Source organism: Anomaloglossus baeobatrachus, chromosome 5 (genome assembly GCF_048569485.1).
Source record: "Anomaloglossus baeobatrachus isolate aAnoBae1 chromosome 5, aAnoBae1.hap1, whole genome shotgun sequence".
Lineage (NCBI taxonomy): Eukaryota > Metazoa > Chordata > Amphibia > Anura > Aromobatidae > Anomaloglossus > Anomaloglossus baeobatrachus.
Window position 1 is genome coordinate 411,956,209 of NC_134357.1, and position 23,313 is coordinate 411,979,521.

The 23,313-nt window shown below is 44.5% G+C and overlaps 1 protein-coding gene across 2 annotated transcripts in view; it reads right to left on the bottom strand.

The window, feature by feature from the left end:
* Nucleotides 1–23,313, bottom strand: part of GPATCH8 (G-patch domain containing 8) — a 70,900-nt gene that overhangs the window by 39,237 nt on the left and 8,350 nt on the right. For both annotated transcript variants that reach the window (XM_075350240.1, XM_075350239.1), the window contains exon 2: nucleotides 5,053–5,127. In XM_075350240.1, the coding sequence (XP_075206355.1) occupies nucleotides 5,053–5,127 (75 nt within the window). The remainder of the gene's footprint in view (nucleotides 1–5,052; nucleotides 5,128–23,313) is intronic.

Here is a 23,313-nt window from a genome sequence, read left to right on the forward strand (position 1 = left end):
CTGTTCTCCCCCCGCAGCTGATCAGGGTGGGGGTACAGACGGAGACATGCTTATGATGGGGGAGGAGCGCACTGGTGAAGACTTGCCCTGACTGCTCTCGCTGCAGCTGACCGTGCTGCTTCTCGGGATTTTATGAAGATGAAGCTCCTACTTGAGACAGCCGGCTGATCAGATACTATGAACATGCTCTAGATCAGTGGTTCCCAAACTCCAGTCCTCACAACCTCCAACAGGTCATGTTTTCAGGATTTCCTTAATATAGCACAGGTGATGCCTTGATAATGATTCCACCACCTGTTCAATATTAACACTAGAAGTCCCAGGAATTTCACGCTCCATAGGGTTTCAATGGTAGAAATGTTAAATGACCCCTCTCTGGGACTTCTAGTGTTAAGGAAGTCCTGAAAACATGACTTATTGGGGGCTATGAGGACTGGAGTTTGGGAAACGCTGCTCTAGATCCTGGCCGGCCTCTATGCTATGATGTTTGTACTCGGTATCGCTCTCACTTCTGGAGTTCAATCCCCTAGGCAAGTGCAAAATTGAATGCAAAAACTAATATCAGAACGGTGCAACCTAGAAACCTCATGTTAAAGGGGTGATCCCTATAACACTTAAAAAATACTCATCCCTTAGTCCTAACCACTTTTGTAATTATCTTTATTATTAAATTCCCTACTCTTCTCCCTGTTATGTCCTATACATGTGTTTGTTGTTTTGTTACTTTACTATCACCCATCATGAAACCAGACAAAAGACATAGATCAGGGGGCTGCCATGTGGTCACCTTCCACAGCCACTGTCACCTCCGACCCCAGATGACGTCCTGGTTCAGTAGAGGTGATCGGGAAGTGACCACATCCTCAGTCACCAGTGTCAGGCCCCTGATGACTGTTCCTTTTCAGGGAAAGCGTCTGCGGGGTTTGATGGCAGCAAGACTTGACGACGTGGTCACCGCTCAATCACCTCTACTGAACCAGGATGCCATTGGGGTATAGTGGGGACAGTAGCTGTGGTAAGTGACTGCAATGTTTTAGGACGGGTGATAAACACTGTAGAGAAGCTAGTCCAGCCCCAAATCCTGTGACGCCCTGTTTGAGACTGCTCTCAAAGAAACTTCGCAGGAAGTTTTATAAAAAAAAAACAAAAACACACACATAGGAAACAGTAGGATATGGACTAGTGTAGTGAAATAATAATGTTAATAACTGATATTTATCAAGGGCTTTGTAGGCATCAGACCACCCTCTTAATTAAAAGCTGCTTATTTGCATATAACTATGAAAGCTTCATAACATGAGAACAACCCTTTAAAGGCTGGTAGACCGTAAGGGAAAGCCAAGAGAAATTCGCCTGCGTTACCTATCTAGCATTGCATTTTTTTAATTGCTAGATGTTGACATCAATACAGTATATACTTTATTTTCTTGGTGGGGTGTCTGGTATTATCGTAATCCCAGTATGTAGCCAACAATGAGACATTAGCTTTTCTGCTTGCAGTATATTTACATATGGCAGATTAACTGCAAGAAAAAAAAATGACTGCGACCGTCCCATTCATGGGAAAGTGGATTGCAGAGATTTGTATATTGCTGCCAAAACAATCTTATTCAGATTAATTTATTTTTGGTTGAAAATTTTTTTTTTTTTGCAATTAACCGGCCACATGTGCATGTTCCCTTAAAGCAGTTGTCCAGGCTTGATGATGTAAGACTGGTGGAGGACTAAAAGGTGGTGTCACACACAGCGACGACGACAACGACGTCGCTGCTACGTCACCATTTTCTGTGACGTAGCAGCGACGTCCCGTTGCTGTCGCTGTGTGTGACATCCAGCAACGAGCTGGCCCCTGCTGTGAGGTCGCCGGTCGTTGCTGAATGTCCAGCTTCATTTTTTGGTCGTCGATCTCCCGTTATGGCGCACACATCGCTGTGTGTGACAGCGAGAGAGCGACGAAATGAAGCGAGCAGGGAGCAGGAGCCGGCATCTGGCAGCTGCGGTAAGCTGTAACCAGGGTAAACATCGGGTAACCAATGGAAGACCTTTCCCTGGTTACCCGATATTTACCTTCGTTACCAGCGTCCGCCGCTCTCGCTGCGAGTGCCGGCTCCTGCTCTGTGCACATGTAGCTGCAGTAAACATCGGGTAATTAACCCGATGTGTACTGTAGCTAGGAGTGCAGGGAGCCAGCGCTAAGCAGTGTGCGCGGCTCCCTGCTCTCTGCACATATAGCACAGCGACGCGTGTCGTTATGATCGCTGCTGCTTCTGCTGTGTTTGACAGCTAAGCAGCGATCATAACAGCGACTTACAAGGTCGCTGTTGCGTCACAGAAAATGGTGACATAACAGCGACGTCGTTGTCGCTGTCGCTATGTGTAAACTCAGCTTAACACTCCCACTGATTACACATTCCAGCACCTGCAGCAGCCAGATGAGAACAGTGAACACAACAGCACAGCGCAGCACACACTGTAGTGGTCACTACAGAGACCTATTAACAGGAATCTGTCAGCAGGTTTTCATTATGTAATCTGAGAGCATTCCGATTCCAACGACGTATCACTTAGGCTGCGCTCACATCAGCGGTATTTTGCTGCAAAACCGGATCAGTTACAAATGCGTTTCAGTTCCATTCATTTCAATGGAATCGCGGCAAGATGCGGTTACGCACGCAACCACATGTGACCGCATCTTGCCGCGATTCCATTGGAAATTAATGGAACTGAAACGCATTTGTAACGGATCCGGTTTTGCGGCAAAATACCGCTGATATGAGTGCGGCCTTACTGGACTGCTTGTTGCAGTTTTGATAAAAGCCCTGGTTTCTTTACTGTAGATGTAGTAGTGGTCAGAATGCTGAGCTGTGTATAACCCCGTCCACGTCCTTGACTGGCAGCTGCCTGTGTACACTGAACATGGTCAGCAAACTGCTAAATCAATGGTGGGGAGGCGGAGTTACACAGTATAGTCTAATTGGTCTGCATATGACCTGGCCAGATCCAGTGATAACCTCCTGATGATAAAACACTGACTGCATTAAAACTACAGCACACAGCCTAGTAAGTAACATCCCTGGAAGCACGCTACTCTCAAATTAAATGACAAAAACCTGCTTACAGATTCCTTATAAAGAGAACTAAACAGGCAGGCAGTCATACAGGGGCGGGAATAACTAGCAAAACCCGACCCACCCATTAGATATTCTGCAGCACCTATCAATCAAGTAACGGTGTATTTCATAAACTTTACTTGCCTATATTTCATAAACTATACATCTGATCTCACAACTAAAGGTATTCTTAGAATCGGCATCCTAGCGCCAGTGTAGCACTGGCTTTAGTTTATATAGGAAAATCCTGGTGGGTGGTCCTCTTTAAGTGAGTAGGTGCTGAGCTGAAGTTCACACAGTATACAGAGCTGTGGTATTCTTGCCCGTTCAGTGCATACATCAGGCTGGCGGAGCCACTAAAAACGGCTGACCTTGGAGGTGCTAGGTGTCGGACCTTCCACCAGTCTTGGGACATGGCTTGGACAACCCCTTTAATGCAAACTGTCCTGAATGCACTGCTCACTTTACTATATTTTCAAACTTCATATTAAGAAAGGGGTTGTTTTTTTTTTAATACTACCACTTAGCAGCTTCACCTGCAAACCTCTTTACATCAGTGATACCAATACCGTTAAAAGTCAGGTACCGGTATATGATACAATGCCCACCCAGCGAACAAGCCAAATTCATGAATCTGGATTAATTGCTAATCCCTGCCGGTGTCTGCCTTGCACCCTTGTGTGAAGCGTTGTCCTCCTCTGCAGCATTACCTTGTGCGCACTTTAGCTAGCAACATGCCAGCACATAGCAGAGAAAGGGGAGATAATATATACACACAAATATATATACAGTGGTGTTCACTGGACCATAACAGAAAGGAGAAGGGTAAAAGAAAGGAGGAAACGTAGTCCTAGAGTATTAACCCCTTCACTGCTGGGGGGAGAAGCAACGCCACACATTGCCAGACCCTCTAGCAGTGAGTGGTTAGAAGGAAAAAAGAAAAAAAAAAAAAAGGAAATGTATAAATATATAGAAATATATAAAGGAAAAAAAAAAAAGGCAGAGCGTGCAATACAAACCAGGTCATGAGCAGCTTAGCTAATATTGGGATCAACTGCTGTGGAAGAGAAAGGCCAGATAGGGCCAAAGTTGTGTAAAGTTCTGTATTACCATCTACACAGACACACACACAAACACAACACAGACCTACACTTCAGCAGGGAGATGCACATCGCTCCTTAGCCAGTTTTGCAGCCTTTTTGTGATTAGTTTGCGACACCCCATCCTCAATCAGAGGAGGAGGTGCGCTTTTAGGAGACAATCTTGGGATCGAGGCCTTGCACAGTTCATCGACTATAAGCAATCAATCTGGAGTAATTAGAAAACAGAAGACGATGAGGAGTCAAAACGTGACCAGAGAGTCATACACTTCCAACACATACTGCAATGTGTTTTTTAAATGATCGGGTCGGCCATATAAGTCAGTGATTAAGAGGTTAAATAAGTCACATGTTCAGACTGCGTGCCCCAGCAGAGGGTCAATGTGCATTTCACTTGTAGTGGACGTATCACATACACAAGGAGGAAGCAGACATTTTTTGGGCTTAGCCACCGCTTTATCTCAGAAGGAACACGAGCCTTCTTCGTTTCTGTTAAGCTGGAAACTGTCCGCATCCGCTGAGCATAGGCGATAGACCCATCGTAAATAAAAAGGTGGATTTTGCCAGACTGGGCTAAATATAACCCATGTTTCCCTGGGCTATCCTAAATTATAAAAATAAAAAAAAAATATCCAGCATGCCCCTAACCTCTCAAGATAATGCAGAGCTCTTTCAATACTGAAGGATCAAATAGCAAATCAAAATTAAAAAAAATAAATAAAAAACACCAATGCCTGCTTAAAGTGCTCAACACCTACATCTCCTAAATCTAGAGCTTATCTTGTGGGGGCAAACAATAAGGAACAATGCTATAAACGCCTGCCCAAAGTGCCGCCTCTTACCGATTCAATGGGCTTGTCCAGAGAGGCTTGTTCAATCTCCAGGTGTCCGTCCTCATACTGGTCAAAGTGGTTACCCTAAAGACAAAAAGACGACAATGGTGACATAAAAAAGACTTGTGGTCAGTCTGCACTATGACAAGGTATCACAATTACCAGAGACTTGTTTTCCGATCAGACTCATGGCAAAATGAGAAGTTACAACCACAGTGGAACCTTGGATTAAAAGTAACAATTTGAGAGCGTTTTGCAAGAAAAGCTTTATAAAAATTTGTAACTTTGTTTAAGAGCAATGCTTTGCAATAAGAGCAAATCCTCACCGTGCACACGTCTGGTTCTGTCCTTTCACCGTGCTCTGTCCCGCTCTGGAGGTAACCTTCTGTCCATATGTACTGTATACTGTACACAGTATACCATTGTACAGTATATACTATACAGCATATCTATCAATTTGCATTTGTAGATACAGTATTGTACTCTTATTGATAACCTGTATAGCACATTGTACTGTACCTCCTGCACACCAACAATTCTAAGCTAACGTACAGTTTAATTTTGTTTACTGTACAGTGTTTTGTATTAGTGTACTGTAATAAATGTTATAATACAGTACATTATTTTGTATTATTGTAATAAGTGTATACAGTAAATATTTTTGGGTTGTAGAACGAATTGTCTGAGTTTCAATTATTTCCTATGGGAAAATTCGTTTTGATATAAGTAACTTGGTTTAAGAGCATAGTCCCAGAACCAATTATGCTCGTAATCCAAGGGTCCACTGTATCTGATTTAGCCTTAGGGTACTTTCACACTTGCGTTTATTTCCTTCCGTTACAATCCGCCCTTTTGGAAAACAGCGGAATCCGTTAACGGATTCCGCTGTTTCCCATAGACTTGTATGGGTGACGGATTGTACCAAAAGGACCTGCGTTGCTTCCGCTGGGCGACGCTCCGTTGCTTCCGCCCAGCGGGAGGAACGCAGCATGTAACGTTATTTTGAGCAGCGGAATCCTCTGGATTCCACTGCGCATGCTCTTTTTTTTTTTTTTTTTTTTTAAATCAAACTTTATTTTGGCTCGCGGTGGCCGAACGTTCAGCTGAGCGCCCGGCCGACGGCAAGCGACAGCGCTCAGCTGAGCAATCGGCCACCGGCATGCCCGGCCGCCGGCAAGTCACAGCGCTCAGCTGAGCGCCCGCCCGCCGGCATGCCCGAGCGCCGGCAAGTGACAGCGCTCAGCTGATCACCCGGCGGTCGGCTGCAGGGAGCGATCAGCTGATCGGCCGGCAAGTGACAGCGCTCAGCTGATCACCGGCGGTCGGCTGCAGGGAGCGATCAGCTGATCACCCGGCGGCCGGCTACTGGGAGCGATCAGCTGATCGTTTACAATAGTCTGCTGCTGGTAAAACTGTAAAAAAAAAAAAAAAAAAAAAAAATCAAAACGAATTGCGTTGTTTTGCAGCATCCGTTGTGCCACTATATGCAACACATCCGTTGCATCCGTTACACAACGCAATGCAACGGATACCGTTCAACGAAGTGTGAAACTAGCCTTAGGCAAGGTTCACACTTCCGTTGTTTTAAATCCGTCAGGTCCGTCAGCAACGGATCAGTCGTTTTTTAGATGTCAACTGATGCAACGGATGTGTTTTTCACAGGAATCCTGTGAAAAATCTGATCCGTCACGTCCGTTACATCCGCTGTGCGTCCGTTTTTTGACGGATCAGTCATGATCCGTTTGTGTTTGGGACAGCCCAGTGGGTGTGCCAAACATACTGGGCATGCTCAGTAGAGCATGACTGAATCCAGCGCTGGATTCCGTCGTAAAACGGATTACGATGGAATCCAGCACTATAGACATCTATTACAAGCTTGACGGATGGCGACGGATTCCTGCTCGGCACGTTAATTTTGACGGTTAGAAAACCATTACATTCTGTGTTGCTCCCGCCCGGTGGGGAGTCCAAAAACGACTGACCGCGACGCAGCGGATGCAACGCAAGGTAATCAGTCGCAATCCGCTACTAATACAAGTCTATGGGACACAACAGAATCCACTAAACGGATTGCGTTGTTTACCGTAGCCGCGGATTGTGACTGATACATTTTAATGGAAATGTGAACCTAGCCTAATCCAAGGGCCTGTTCAGTCTTTTTGCTGAGTTTTCAGAGCAGAAACTCAAACCTTTTTGAAGAGTTTTGAGACTTGAGGAAAGAACTGGAGTTTCCGTGACAAAAATTTTATGAAAAACTGAGTGAACACAGCCTTATGGTGTATATTTATACTGGCCGATTATCGCTAACGAAGGCTTGTCTCCTGACAATTATGAGGCCAATCACCCAACAAACAAGTAAAGCGCTCATTCGTCGGGCAAAATGATTTTTAAACAAGACATGTACTGCCGAGAACAATAACAACCTACGTGCGCAGAACAATTACAACTATAACAGATCATTCTGTGTGCATTGGAAGCGCAGCTGTCCAGTCTAAACAGGCTATTAAACAACTGCCAATCATCATCATTGAATGCAGGCAGTGATATAGTGGAAGCCCACGCTTAGACAAATTTCCAAAATAGGTCTGCACAACATACGACCAAAGGGGCACATGCAGCGCGCCTAAAGCTTTGCTGTGGCCAGCAGACCTGTCCGATTGTTGCAGCTCCCTACTTCTAATATTCAAGTGTATTCCAGTCTTTCAAATGTGAATACATGTGAAAACCTGATCGTGGCTGGCATAGACCATAGGAAAGCTTGTCAGCCTCTGCCCAAATGTGAAGCAGCACCCTGATGATGTTGCAGAGGAATATCAGAGACATCGGCCCTGGTAAGTGCTCCATGGAGGAAATTAAGATTAAATGTGTGCCAAGGCACCCACACTATGGGGACATATTCTGAAAGAGGGCACAATATAGCAAGGGACAGTAGGAGATTACGGAAAGGTGCCGCTTGAGGTAATATTTTGGAGATGGTGAGAAAGTGTGTGGTGGTGTCAGTGGCTCAGTGTAGAGGAGACAGTATGTAGAGGGGCAGCGTGTGGGGGAGAGGATATGTAGAGGGGCAGCGTGTGGGGGAGAGGATATGTAGAGGGGCAGCGTGTGGGGGAGAGGATATGTAGAGGGGCAGCGTGTGGGAGAGCTGGTATGGAGAGGGGCAGCGTGTGGGGGAGATGGTATGGAGAGGGGCAGCGTGTGGGGGAGATGGTATGGAGAGGGGCAGCGTGTGGGGGAGATATAGAGAGGAGCAGTACGTGGGGATTTTATGGGGAGTGGCACTATGGAGGATATTAAACAAAGGGTAGAGGGAAAGCTGGATACGCCCGAGAGTGTGAGGGCACTAGGTTTGGATATTTTTTAATTTTACGTGAAATAAAGTAAGAAAATTATATTCTTGGATGTGCCGATTCTTCCCTTCTTCGGATGGGGGGATATTCTCGTGAGGGGCAGTGTGAGGTGAAGGGATATTTTGTGGAGGATGCATAGTGAGGGGCAATTATTTATACAGGGACGCAGTATGTGATTGATTTTTATTAAGAGCTACAATAATGATACTTTTATTTTTAAGGGAATCATGTTGAGAAGCACTGCTGAAGGTGGAGAAGAGCAAAGTCTGGAGCATGAAATCTAATCATGGCATCTGTACTACATGGAGATAAAAGGAACGGAAATTACTCCATTCATAGAAGATGTAATCTATTAGGTACCTGGATGTAAATGTTTATTTGTGATACTGTCTCATCAATATTGAAGTTCTTCATGATTGGCTGTCTGATGACGACTAGGTAACTCCCAGCATCTCCTTAGCATTGTTAAGGATATACTGGGAATTGTAGGTTAAAGAGATATAATTGATCACTACACTGTGCTTAGTGCTGTATACAAGTACTGATGGTGGTTCTGGTGCAGCACTCATGTAGTGATTATTGTTCTGATCTTCAACACATGTAGCAATCCATAACTACGCTTCATGGCTATGTTAAAATGTAATCTGAAATCTCTATGTTTTGAGCATTTTTAGGAGGAGGATTTGGTGAATTTCTGCTCCAACAACTCAGTTTAAATTAGCATGTTTACACTGATTTTTTTTCGAGCAGAAACTCTCCAAATCCTCAACGCATACTTAAAACAGCTTTCTGGTGATGTCTTCATGTAAGTACCCCTTTAAAAAAAAAAAAAAAAAAAAAAAGTGTTGCGGCACCTGGGATTGGTTCAGTATGACAATGTGGCACTTAGATCAAAAACTTTTGTGCAAGCGTGCCTTAAGCTGGGTTTACACACTGAAACTTTCTAGCGATCCCACCAGCGATCCCAACCTGGCCGGGATCGCTACAAAGTCTCTGGTGAGCTGTCAAACAGGCAAACCTGGCCAACGATGCAACAGCGATCCGGACCTGCAGAGCGACCTAGCTGGTTATTGGGGACGTTGTAAAGCAGCTTTTTGAAAGGGAAGTAGCTGTAAAGTCCCCTTTACACACAAACTTTCTAGCGATCATGCTGCACAGCGGGAAACAAAGGACCAAAGAATGGTCCTGAGAGATGTGTAGTGATCAGCAACTTCACAGCAGGGGCCAGGTCGCTGATGTGTTTCACACACTGCAATGTCGCTGGGGAGGTCGCTATTACGTCACAAAACCGGTGACGTTACAGCGATGTCGTTTGCGATGTTGCAGTGTGTAAAGCCACCTTTAGAACAAGGTATCTGGATTCCACTTCCTGAGTAGAAGTGGCTGCAAATTTACAATCATGCTCCAATAAAGTGAACGAGAGATTAAAAATAGTCAATGTCTATTCTGAAATGAATGAACACGTTGACAGTTCTTTTTGTTGCCCATCCCAAGCTTTAGCTATTAGGACAGGTTAAAAAATAATAATAATAATAATAATAATAATAATAATAAAAAAAAATAATAATATGACTGCACTGTGTGAAAACAACCTCGTACTTTGATAGGTGGGAGCCATTCCCATACCTGGCCTATATGAGAAACTCCTAGACATGACCGCTGGACCCACATACACCAACTCTCATACTTATACTTATGAAATCGCAATATCATCCTCTCTCCCTCCCGTGGAGCGGGACTGCAGGAAGTCTAATGAGAGTTTTCTATATACTATAATCAGCTATTACGGTTCCCAATAAGGCCTAAGACACACGGCATGAAAATCGGTGTGAGTGAAGCGCGATAAAAAAAAAAAAAAAGAAAAAAAAAACGCATTCCACTCGGACCAATATTAGCCTGTGTGTCAGCACCCATGAGCGATTATTTTCTCAGCCCTAATCGGACCGAGAAGACAATCACAGCATGCTGCGACTGTAATGAGTGACTTTTTCTCTCGTACCCATTCAAGTCAATGGGGCGAGAGAAGAGGGAAAAAAAAAAAAAAAAAAAAAAAAAAAAAAAAAAAAAAAAAAAAAAAAAAAAAATCGCACTGCACTCGCAGTACACCACTGTATCGAGAGTGCAGAGCGAGAATGGCAATAGCTGGCAATGGATGAGAGAGGGAGATAAATCCCTCCCACCCCTCCTCAGTGCCGGCCCGCCTCCGCAGCTGAGGTCCAATCACATGATCGGACCTCAGTTGCAGGGACACTCGCATAGCACTCGGCTCCTGCTGTAGTGCCAGCAAGGGCTGAGTGTCATGCGAGGGGATTGCAGTAATCCCCGTGTGGCCCCGGCCTAAGCGGAAAGGTTTGAGTATCAATTTATTTGTATTATTTCCAGCACTACCAATAGGATAACCTATAAGTGCACCAAAGTGCAATCCTCATACACAAACTGTGAGTGGGATCCATGCAGGAATGAGGCAGCTGGGATACATATTTTGTTCCCGCACAGTATGTGATCTCAGCCTCCTACTCTGCAATTAAAAACAACACGAAGGAGGCTATTTTTCCAAAAGAAATTCAGGACAAAAGTCTGCAGATGGTTTCAGCATTTTCACAATCTGGAGTCGATTGAGGACCCAGAGAAGAAATGACACGAGCTATGGGAGAACACTTTATTGTAATGGCACACTAACACTACAGGAGCGCTAAGGCTTCAGGAGGCAAATCAGATTTACCCATATAATTGTCAACAGGAAAACAACATCAGATAATATCAAATGAGAAGGATTGGGGGCGTTTATGAGCCGGAGTGATTTGTGTAATAGAAGAAAAATCGGTGGGGAAATCAAATTCTGACAGATAATTGGAAGTGATGGGAGAGGGAAGACACCTCGATGACTGCGCTATCCCCCGATACAGGCTCTTCATGGAAGATTGTCCCATGCACTTGGCATTGCCATTTGTAAGGTGCCTGAATTAGTCATTTATTTTTAGAGAACCATATACTCCATGGTGCTATACATGAGAATGGTTTACATACAAAATACAACTATACAAACAATGACAGATGGTACAGAGGGGTGAGCTCCATGCCCTTGCCAGCTTACAGTCTACAGGATAATTTGGAGAAGACAGTAGGTTGGGGGGGTTGCAGCAGCTCCGGTGGTATCACGGTCAATGCAGGTTATAAGCTTTCTGGAAGAGATGAGTTTTCAAGTTCTGGCTGATCATTCCGAAGCTAGGGTATAATCAGACATGTCGGGGCACAGAATTTCAGAGAATTGGGGATACTCAGGAGTCGTCTTGGAGGCGATTGGGTGAGGAACATACAAGAGTGGAAGAGAGAAGGAAGTCTTGGGAGGACCGGATATTGAGTGTGGGAGGATATTTGGATATTCGATCAGAGATATATGGTGGAGATTGATTATGGATGGCTTTCTAGATCAGCGTTAGTAGTTTGTACTGGATACATTGGAGAACTGGTAGCAAATGAAGAGGTTTGCAACGAGGAGAAGAAAAGAATTTCGAGAAGAGAGGTGAATTAGTGGGGCAGCAGAGTTAAGCACAGACTGGAGAGGTGCAAGAATGCAGGTAGGCCACAGAGGAAGACATTGCAGTAGTCGAGGCGGGAAATCAGAGCATACACTAACGTTTTAGTAGATTTAGGATTGAGGAAAAGACAGATTTCTGGTTTCTAGCACAGCTCCGGTTCTCTTCACTCCGTCGCCTCAAATCAGAGTTGCTGGCTCACACACACTACAGAGGGGTTCATATGTGGATCAGACGTCATTTTCTCAATGCAACTCAAATGGAGCCTTATTCTGAGTCTGGAGACGCAACACTGAACACACTGAAGAGCAGTCACTTGATCAAGAAGAAATCCCGAGTGACACTGAAGATGGTGATTTGTAAGTTGTTTTTTTTTACAGTACTTAAAAGGGAATCTATCAGCATGTTTTTTGCTAGGTCATCTGATATCAGCATATTATAGGCAAAGAGATCCTGAATCCAACAATGTATCACTTAGTTTACTTTGGTAAGGCAGTTTTGACAGTTTTTAGATAGAGACTGGTGGGGTGGGCGGGGCTCAATGTACAATGTTTATAGACATTAAGCTGCTTATCAGAGGATGGACAACTCAGCATGAGGCAGCTAGAAAACAATCAGATGATAAAGCCTTTAGTTTAAACAACAGCACACAACTTGACATGTGACACTTCATTGAATTTTGTGTTTTAACCCCTACAAACATGTCGTCCTCAAATTACATAGCAAAAACCTGCTGACAGGTTTCCTTTAAATACATATTAATAAAGAAGTGGGGGAACAGAAAATTACCTGGGTTATGGTCTCCATGATGCAGCACGATAGAGCAAGTCAGCGCCATGCAGTTCACATTAAATTGGTTAATCGAGTTGATTTTGGTGAACCAAGCCAACCATTATATGTGTATGGGGTGGCCTCAACCTTGCCTGGACAGATGATGTAGGGGAAGAAAATAAATGTCTCCCCCAAACACCATATTATTTTCATCTCAGAGGAGATAAATCACTGCCAAAAAATCTCATTAAAATCACAACACTCAGCCAGCTGAACCTACGCATGTATGGAGACAAGAGAAATGCCTGTATTGGGGTACATGATGACCAGTAGCAGTCACCCATCCAGGAGCCATGTTGGCCCATACAGCCTGCACCCATACAATAAAAAGCAGCAATAAACAAGTGAAACATACTAAAACCACGCTCGTCAGTTTACATGAATGACAAACTGCAATAATTCTGTAAAAGTGTGTATTTTGTAACCTTAACTACTAAAAAATATAAGAAAATGACGTCCATATTTTATGAACTAAAATGCACATAAAAATCCCCGGGATTTCCTAAAACACAGAGGAAAGTTACAGAGGGTAAATGGTCACATACCTCAAAATGTCTGGTCACTAAGGCCAGTACTGCAGTCATGTAAGGGGTTAAACCATTTCACACGTCAAGACTGAACAAAACCGTCATAAAAAGTGCACAAACACGATATGTCCTTGATGGAAAAACCTCCCTGAGGTTAGATGTTACACTGTGCTCCGATTTTATGATCTCCAGATGTGCATCATGGGCTCATCTGCGCTCACATAAACCCTAATGTAGGTGGTGCTCGGGGAGGGGGGGGGGCAGTCCGTCTGAGGGTCGTGTTCTCCCCCTGCAATGCTTACACATTTTTCTGACATATTGTAGCGGGAAGCTGAGGTTGTAATGGGCATATGGTGCAGTTTCTAGCTACAGCACAGCTCAGTAAGGCAGCATGTATATATGGTAGTGGTGTACCACATCCTACTGCAGCACTATCAGTGCATACAATCCCTGGTAAACCTTATGGAATCACCCTGTAAATTTTCATTCCCAAAACTAACACCTGCATCAAATAAGATCTGCTCATTAGTCTGCATCTAAAAAGCAGTGATCATGATCCCACCTTGGAGAGCTGTTGCACCAAGTGGACTGACATGAATTATTGCTCCAATATGAGAGATGTCAATTGAAACAAAGGAAAGGATTATCAAACTCTTAAATTGGTTATCCGGCTTATTTTGCCTTTTTCTTGTTATTACACTATTGGACTACATTGGGGCAGGTAAGTAGATAGTGACTACTTACCTGCCCTGCCGTCAGCCCCTCTCCCCCGGCTCAGAGTGGTCATGTGACCGCTCCTACCAGGATTTTGCTGCTTCCTATGATGTCACGACGACAAATGCAGGAGCTTATAGGATCGCCTTGACGACGGGCAGCACAGGAGACATGAACCCGCCCTGCTGGTAAGCTACAGTGCGTGGCATACCCGCCCCCCTTCCCTGCACCCTCCCACACACTGCATAGTGCAGGGGTCTCGCTGCCTGTACGCTGCATGCAGCACCCATGCTGCTGGCAGCTTGCAGGCAAATGGCCCCCCTGCTGAACACTGGCTGTGCTGGGGCCGTGCAGTCAGCGCTGTATATCAGATGCCAGATTCCAGAGTGCCCTGCTGAGCCTCTGTATAATGTGATGATCAGCCGCCGGCCAGAGGCAGCAGCTAATCAGTGGAGAAGCTGCATACAGAGGTGTCCATTCACAGTGCCTAGAGATCAGTCATCTGATATACAGCGCTGACTGCACAGGCCGCGATCAGCAAGGAGGGGGGGGGGGGGCTGCAGCCGCAAGAAGCAGGGCACAGAGGGAACGAAGAGAGGTGAGGTGGATTTGTGTTTTTTTTGCATGTGTGAAGAATGGCAGACTAGGGGGCAATTCTACAGGAGAGAGCATTACTACAAGAAGAGGAGCCCAAGGGGACACTACTACAGGATGGGCAGAAGGATGGGGCACAATACTATATTATGGGGACAAGGATGGGCACATTACTACATGTTATGTGCGGTGGATGTGAGGATCTCTGCTCTGTACTACCAATGATTGGATATAGAGAGCAGTGATCTCTCATCTGTGACAGAACAATCACCTCACATCCACAGCACATATCATGTAGTAATGTGCCCACCTTTGCTGGAGTGATGAGAGGTCAGTGCTGCGCAGAATACTGACAGCCAATGAGTGTACAGGGGGCGGGGCTGGACAGTGGGGGCGGGGCTGGACAGTGAGGTCGGGTGATGCAAGCTGTAACTGAGGTTCGGCAGTCAGGCCATGTTTGCTGGATCTGAATGTAAACAGAGCTGCAGAGAATAAAGGGATAATTCAAGACGAACAAAAGTTAGAAAACAAAAAATGTCATGTAGGGGTGATTTATATGACAATACAGCACAGAAACTCCAAAACTGTTTGTAAGCTAATGTCGGACAACTCCTTTAAAAAAAAAAAAAGAGGGTAAACCATCACGCAATGTTGCAAAAGATGTTGCTTGTTCACAGTCAGCTGTGTAAAATCTGGACCAAATACAAAAAACATGGAAAGGTTGTTAATGGCAAACATACTGGTATAGACCAAGGAAGACATCAAAGTGTCAAGACTGGAAACTTAAAGCAATATGTCTGCAAAACAGGAAATGCACAACAAAACAAATGAGAAACGAATGGGAGGAAACTGGAGTCAATGTCTCTGACCAAACTGTAAGAAACCGCCTAAAGGAAATGGGATTTACATATAGAAAAGCTAAACAATATAAAAAGGACTACCTGAAGAGAACATGTAAATTTCCACAGTCATTGAGGAGATGGGGCTGCATGTCAGGTAAAGGCACTGGGGAGATGGCTGTCATTACATCTTCAATAAATGCCTAAGTTTACATTGAGGTTTTGGACGCTTTTCTTATCCCATCAATTGAAAGGATGTTTGGAGATGATGAAATCATTTATCAAGATGATAATGCATCCTGCCATAGAGCATAAACTATGAAAACATTCCTTGAAAGAAGACACATAAGGTCATTGACATGGCCTGCAAACAGTCCGGATCTCAATCCAATTGAAAATCTTTGGTGGAAGTTGAAGAAAATGGTAGCATGACAAGGCTCCAACCTGCAAAGCTGATCTGGCAACAGCAATCAGAGAAAGTTGGAGCCAGATTGATGAAGAGTACTGTTTGTCACTCATTAAGTCTATGCCTCAGAGACTGTAAGCTGATATAAAAGCCAGAGGTGGTGCAACAAAATACTACTGATGTATTGGAGTGTTTTTGTTTGTTTGTTTTTCATGATTCCATAATTTTTTACCTCAGAATGTAGTGATTCCATAATTTTTCCCTGTTTGGACTTGAAAAGTCTGATCTGCTTTTTTTTTTTTTTTTACACAAAAGTAAAAACAACTGAATGAACATTCTCAGAGCCAGGTGAGTCCATAATTTTTGCCAGGGGTTGTAAAACTCTTCCAAAAGCCCTTTAATAAGTGTGTGCGGCCATATTAGGGACCCATGTTGTGTAGTTTAGTATGAAGTCGGGTACTCTATGGAAGTTCTAAGCATATAGAAGCAGTAAGCAAAAAAAAGTGGGGCATCAGATGCAATACCACAAGAGGAATTCAAGCTTCTGTACAACAATACATCATATAAATTGCAGGAGTCCAGATCACCAAAGAGTATGCAAGTTGCAACAAGACTTTTTTGGTTTATGGCCATTTGCGAACCGTCCAGCCAAGATGCAGGCACCAGAAGAAGAGACCGTCTCTCCTGCACTGCATCTGTGATACTTGAGTCATTGGAAGGGTTTTTATATTATTGCCATCTTTTTCCATAACCCAGATATAAAGTATCTAATATGATGGCCCCGCTGTAAGTCAGGTACGAGATGTATAATGTGATAACCCTTTCCTTTAAACCAGATAGAATGATGTATTGCAAAGGAAACCCATCATTAGATTCATGCTCCCTGGCCAGGTGTAACATGAATCTGTGTGCACACAGTCATGGGAGAGACCATCCATCCTGCCTGAGGCAGCGCAGAAAGAAACACTGGGTCCTGCGACGTCACGAGGGCCCTAATGCGCATGTGCCACACCAGGCAGTGAAGGAGCTTGTGGGAGATTTCACATAGGTGGGGAATAGGGAGAGAGGGCCGGAGAGCTGCAAGTGCAATGTCCCACCCCAAAGCACTTGCAGCTCATTTGCATTTTATGCTGGATTTCTCAAACTGTAAAATAGATTTGTACAATCAAGGTATGGATTTAATCAGCACGACAGCCCCCGTAAATATATGCCATTAGTTGGTGTGGAGGGAGGCAACTGAGGTTATATATAGATTTGTACAATTAAAGAAGTGGTTCACGCATATTTATTATCGGCAATATATTTCCCTTAAATACCTTGTGTTGCCAATAGTGCCTGTGAGCGACGCTATTGCGGTCCACTCTTCCCCCATCGCCTGACCCCCGGGCTCCGTGACCTTGGGGATCCAGTGATGTCACGTCAACTTCCTGCTCACATCACCGCGGCCGGTCCCAGTCTGTGTGAGTGACTGGGCTGTGGGCGGCGTTTCACCAATCAGCACAGCCCAGCATGACAGCCCATCATCTCCCTGCTCTCTCCTCCTCCACTACAGAGCGTAGAAGTAGGAGAGATGCTGGGCTGTGACTCACGGAGACTGGGGCCGGTCGCAGTGATGTGAGGCGAGCAGGAAGTTGACGTGACATCACCATATGCCCAAGGTCACGGAGCCCGGAGGCCATGAGAAGAGGATGAGCGGACTGCAATATCGCCGCTCACAGGCACTATTGGCAACACAAGGTATTTGAGGGAAACCTTGTTTCTCAAAATAACTATCGTTGTGACCAATAATGAATATGGGTGAACCACCCCTTTAAGGTATGAATTTGATCAGCATGATAGCCCCTGTAAATACATGCCAATAGTTGGTGCGGAACTGAGGTTATTAATCCCTGGGGAATGTCAAGCAACAATGCGATGGATATTTAAGCAATATAATATTGTATTCATATCATTTTACTTAGGCTAGGTTCACATTTCCGTTGTTTTGCATCAGTCACATGCGTCGCTTGACGCATGTGACTGATGCACTGTACAACAGATGACAAAACAGAATTCTTTGTCGGACTCCGTTGTGTGCGGGGGGCAGAGTTCGGGGTGGGTGGAGCCGAGCGAGGCCGTGGCACTGAGGATGTCAGTGCCGCGGGGACTGCAGGGCTGGGGACAGGTAAGTGAGTGAGTGTGTGTGTGTGTGTGTGTTTGTGTGAGTGAGTGTGTGAGGGTGAGTGTGTGTGTGAGAGTGAGTGTGTGTGTACATGCCGAGTGCGGGAGGGGGCGGAGCCGAGCGGGGAAGTATCGGGCTCCCTGCACATGTAGCCAGGGTAAATATCGGGTAAAAGCAAAGCACTTTTTGCTTGGTTACCCGATATTTATCTTGGTTACCAGCGTACACCGCTTAGCGCTGGCTGCCTGCACACGTAACCAGTGTAAATATCGGGTAACTAACCAAAGCGCATTGCTTGGTTACCCGATGTGTATCCTGGTTACGGGGGCAGGGAACCAGAGAGAGCATGCGCAGTGAAATCCTACGGATCGTGCTGCTCAAAAAACGTTACAGGCTGCGTTGCTCCCGCCCGGCGGTCAGTTAAGAAAGGACTGACCACGACGCAACGGAGCATCATCAGTCGCAATCCGTCACTAATAGAAGTCTATGGGGAAAAACTGGATTCCTGCAAAATATTTTGCAGGATACCGTAATTCCTCAAGGTGAATGCTTGTGACTGATGCAAAACAACGGAAGTGTGAACCTAGCCTTAGAAAGCTTTATAAATCGGTTGTCCACCTTTCAAATTTATTTTAACTTAAACGCATACATTTTGGGCTAAAAATCATCTTTACAATTGGGTGTTATTAAAAAGTGTTCACCATTTATATCTCTAGCCTGTGTGTTGCACTGCTGGCTACAGAAGGAGTTAACTGGGAATCCATCAGTGAGGGTCTGATAAGGCAGTTTAGCTCTAAACAGGAACAAGTTTATAGCGATAACCCTGAATTATGTATTACATAAAGGTATAAAGTAGCATGTGTTGGGTGTCAATTATGGCTAAAAGACCAATGGGTGCAGTGCAGCTATCCTGAAGACATGCAGGCCAGTCTCTGAACCGGCACCCTCAGTGATGCAATATGTACCAGGCAATGAGACAGGCATAGTTTATACCCTGCATGCCCTTGAGATGGGGAGTAGCTAGGCAGAAGCATTGAGGACACTTTTATACATATATTCCCAAATGCCTCCTCTCATCTTACACCTTTGAAGAGAAGGTTAAAAAGTAACCATGAGTTTGAGAAACTTTGTAAAATATCTTAGCAGAAAAATCTGCTCTCTCCTCCATGCTGATGTTCCATTTACAAAACTCTCAATGCCCATGTAAAATCGGTATTGTGTGAACACAGACTATCCCATTACTAAGATAGGAGATGACAGTTGGTGCTTATAAAGTTCTACAGAGAACTGTAACAGTCATTCCAGAATGTGCGGCAGAATGTCGGTGTCTTCCTTTTGCTCCTCCCGTCTCATAGAATCTTGTGAGTAGCAACTGTCATCTCCTATCTCAGTAAATGGCAGATCTATCTTTACCGAATAGATAAAGATCAGTTCAGAAGGAGAAAGAAGCAGATTCCTCTGATAACACTTATGACAAAGTTGTGTACTTTCATGTTTACTATAGATTTATTAAAATTTTAAAAAAAAACAGTTCCTCTAAAATTATTTGGAGCCAATTTTAGTCGACACCTTTGATTTTTTTTATTTTCATTTTTTTTTTTAATCAGGAGCGCTGCAGTGCAATACATAGGCTTGTATATTAAAGTGTTGGCGCTATAAAAATTATCCTTCACACGGCAGGACACCGTGCGTACAGGTCAATATTAAGCAACCATAAGTACAGCCATACTGTAAAGGCCAGACATACAAGGGCTAAAAATCTAATAATTGCCATATGTTCAACATAAACGTTTGATTCGAAAGTGAAGTACAATGTATAATCACACAAGGTGAAAACACTCGTTTTTCCAGATTTCCTGCAGATTTCAAGCCATTTCCACAGCGGAGCGTATCTGCCGAGTGTACCTGTGACAGAACGTATTGTTGGCCGTATCGAGCGCAGACAATTTTTGATGCCTGTACTCATTCTGGAGAAATCATACAGCTCCTCACGCAGCCATGAAGGTTTCATCTACAATCAGCTACCACCATCTTCAGAGGCACAATGAGGAGGAAAATGACCATTTACACAGGAAAACCACAAAGAAAAAACAATAAAGCCAATATAAGCTCTCAAAAAAGAAGATACAATATTACAAAAATGTAGGTAGGTAATGAAAATATTACAAAAAAACAACCTTTATTGAACAACGTGGCTACACAAAAAATAAACAAGGAAAAAGTTAAAAACAAATGGAAGGGTAGGTAGGGCTATAATATATAAATGCGCCAGATACCTCAAAGGAGTGCAATGTCTGATTGGTAATGTCAGTATGTGTTTTTGCTAGACTGGAGGCATGGACGAACCTGGGACAAAGGGATAAAATGGACTAAGGAAAAGGAAAAACACAGCGCTCACTAGTGGAATAACTTCTAGATGGATTTTTATTTAACAATGCTATCTAATGGGTTTAACATAAAACACATTTTACAAAACTGGTTATCGTGAATCTTAAGTGGGAAAGTCAGAAGGGAGGGGTAATATTCATTTTTATGTTCTTATTGAGGTATAAATCCAGTTAGTTGTCTAGAAGTGGGAGAGGAAAAAGGGGAAAAGAAGGAAAAGGCAAGAAAAGGGGGTTTTAAGCTTAAAGGGGCTTGTCCACTACTTTGAGATTGATGGCCTATCCAAAGGATAGGTCATCAATGTCTGATCAACCAGGGTCCTACATGACGCACTCATGCCAATCAGCGGATCACGGTCCCGGCAGCAGGCGGCCGGACATGCTCAGTTCCGGAGCTGCTCCGTCTTCTGATAGAGGCTGCGGCCATTCACTGCACATCCACCTCCCATTGTAATGAACAGGAGGCGGATGTGCAGTACCCGGCTGTGGCCGCAAAAGACGGAACAGCTCCAGAACTGATGGTTTCCACCCGCCTGCTGCCGCCGCCGGGACCGAGATCAACTGCATGTCAGACCAAGGCCGATCAGACATTGATGACCTATCCTAAGGAAAGGTTATCAATGTCAAAGCAGTGGACAACCCCTTTAACAACAAGATGGTTTTTTAACCATTGGGCCTGTAAATAGTCATTTTGTCTGCTAGATTCACCCTGTATTCCATCTATGCTTCCCCAACCAATAGCCACCATAGCTAAGTATTCTTCTTTGGATATCATACTCACCCTGCAAATAAAAGCTAAGCCACAGAAGACAATGCGAGACGCAGTGGTGGATTATCACCCATAACATACACCACTTACGTTAGATAAGCTTGGAGCACGAGTGAGGATCTGACAAACATCTGATGTATATAGTAGTGCGCAAAAGCTCTGGCTCAATTATATTCCAAGAAATAAGTAGGTCAGTAGCTTCCAAACACTTCCATGATCAGGGTTACACCCATAGGAAACTACTTGGCCCCAGTGTGCATACCGACGAGAAAAATGATATCACCCCAAGGAGGATTGGAAAGCAAAACAGAAAGGGCAGAGGGAGAGAATGCTGCAGTATCAGACGCAGGAAAACAATAGGCTGATATAAGGGAGCTGCGTGTACAGCAATGCCCTCAGAGATTCATTTCTTAATTGCTATTTTTAGGATCAGGAATCATCCAAAGGAAAAAAAAAACAAAACATACCATATGGGGCGAAACAAACTCAATTACTAATCGGCAGACGTATCCTAGAACAACCTATCAAAAGTCAGCCGAGTCTTGGTTCATCTCTCTAGGTTATGCCACATCTCATCAAAAAAAAAAAAATCACAAAAAATGTGGCAATGATGCTATGAGACTGCCGTGCCATTTCTCCTCCCGTCACAGCTTTTTCAGAGTGGTGTTCCAAGCAACCATGCCACTTTAGTTTAGCATTTGGAAGGAGTCCGTCCCTTATTATTAGGCAATATGCCACAGGATTTTTTTGACCTGCAAACTAAATATGCATATTAAAGGACATCTGTCAGTAGAATCAATCCGCATAAGCTTTCTGGACATGTTATTTCAGACAAAAGTTGAAAATGATACCTTGATATCTGTAATCCGATGTCTCATTCCCAATTAACTTATTTATTCTTAATATGTAAATGTACTGTTAAAGGGAACCTGTCATCAGAAATTTCGCCCAAAAGCTAAAAGATTCCCCCTCTGCAGCTCCTGGGCTGCATTCTAGGAAGGTCCCTGTTATTATTGTGCCCCATGTGAGACCAAAATAAAGCCTTTATAAAGTTCTACCTTTTTGTATGCAGCTTCTGTAAATCCGACACGGGGGCGGGCTCTCTGCCGTCCGTTATTCTGCCTCCTGGTCCTGTATGCCGCCCCCATCGCTCCTTTCCATATCTGATGCACCGCCCACTGCTCCAGCCATCCCCGTGCATGCCCAGTGCCAGTCTCACAGGACTGAGCACTGTGACTGCTGGTGATGTGTGCGCAGGCAAGTGATTATGGACGGGGCTGTGACTGTTATCAGCAAGTACCCGGCCATAATCTCTTGAGCGCGCAAACCTCTCCAGCGTCACACTGAGCTCAGTGTAGATGCTAGACTGTATGGGCTGCTTCCAGGGATGACGTCCCTTTGTCATGTGATAGGGGCGTGTTCGAAATACTATCACATGACAAAGGGACATCATCCCTGGAAGCAGCCCATACAGTCTAGCATCTACACTGAGCTCAGTGTGACGCTGGAGAGGTTTGCGCGCTCAAGAGACTATGGCCGGGTACTTGCTGATAACAGTCACAGTCCCGTCCATAATCACTTGCCTGCGCACACATCACCAGCGGTCACACTGCTCAGTCCTGTGAGACTGGCACTGGGCATGCACGGGGATGGCTGGAGCAGTGGGCGGTGCATCAGATATGGAAAGGAGCGATGGGGGCGGCATACAGGACCAGGAGGCAGAATAACGGACGGCAGAGAGCCCGCCCCCGTGTCGGATTTACAGAAGCTGCATACAAAAAGGTAGAACTTTATAAAGGCTTTATTTTGGGCTCACATGGGGCACAATAATAACAGGGACCTTCCTAGAATGCAGCCCAGGAGCTGCAGAGGGGGAATCTTTTAGCTTTTGGGCGAAATTTCTGATGACAGGTTCCCTTTAAGATCTATGGATCGGACACAGATCTAAGAAACTGCTTCAAGACCTTATTATAAATGTATGGGAGCGTTACCAGTGTGAGACATGTAATGACTGACAGTCCACTCTCCTGTTCTACATGTCTTACACTGGTAATGCTTACTTTCATTTATAATAATCTCTGGATGCAGATTCTCAGACAGATCTGTATCCAGCACGTAGATCCCAACAGGTCATTTACATATTAAGAAAAACAGATTTCTTG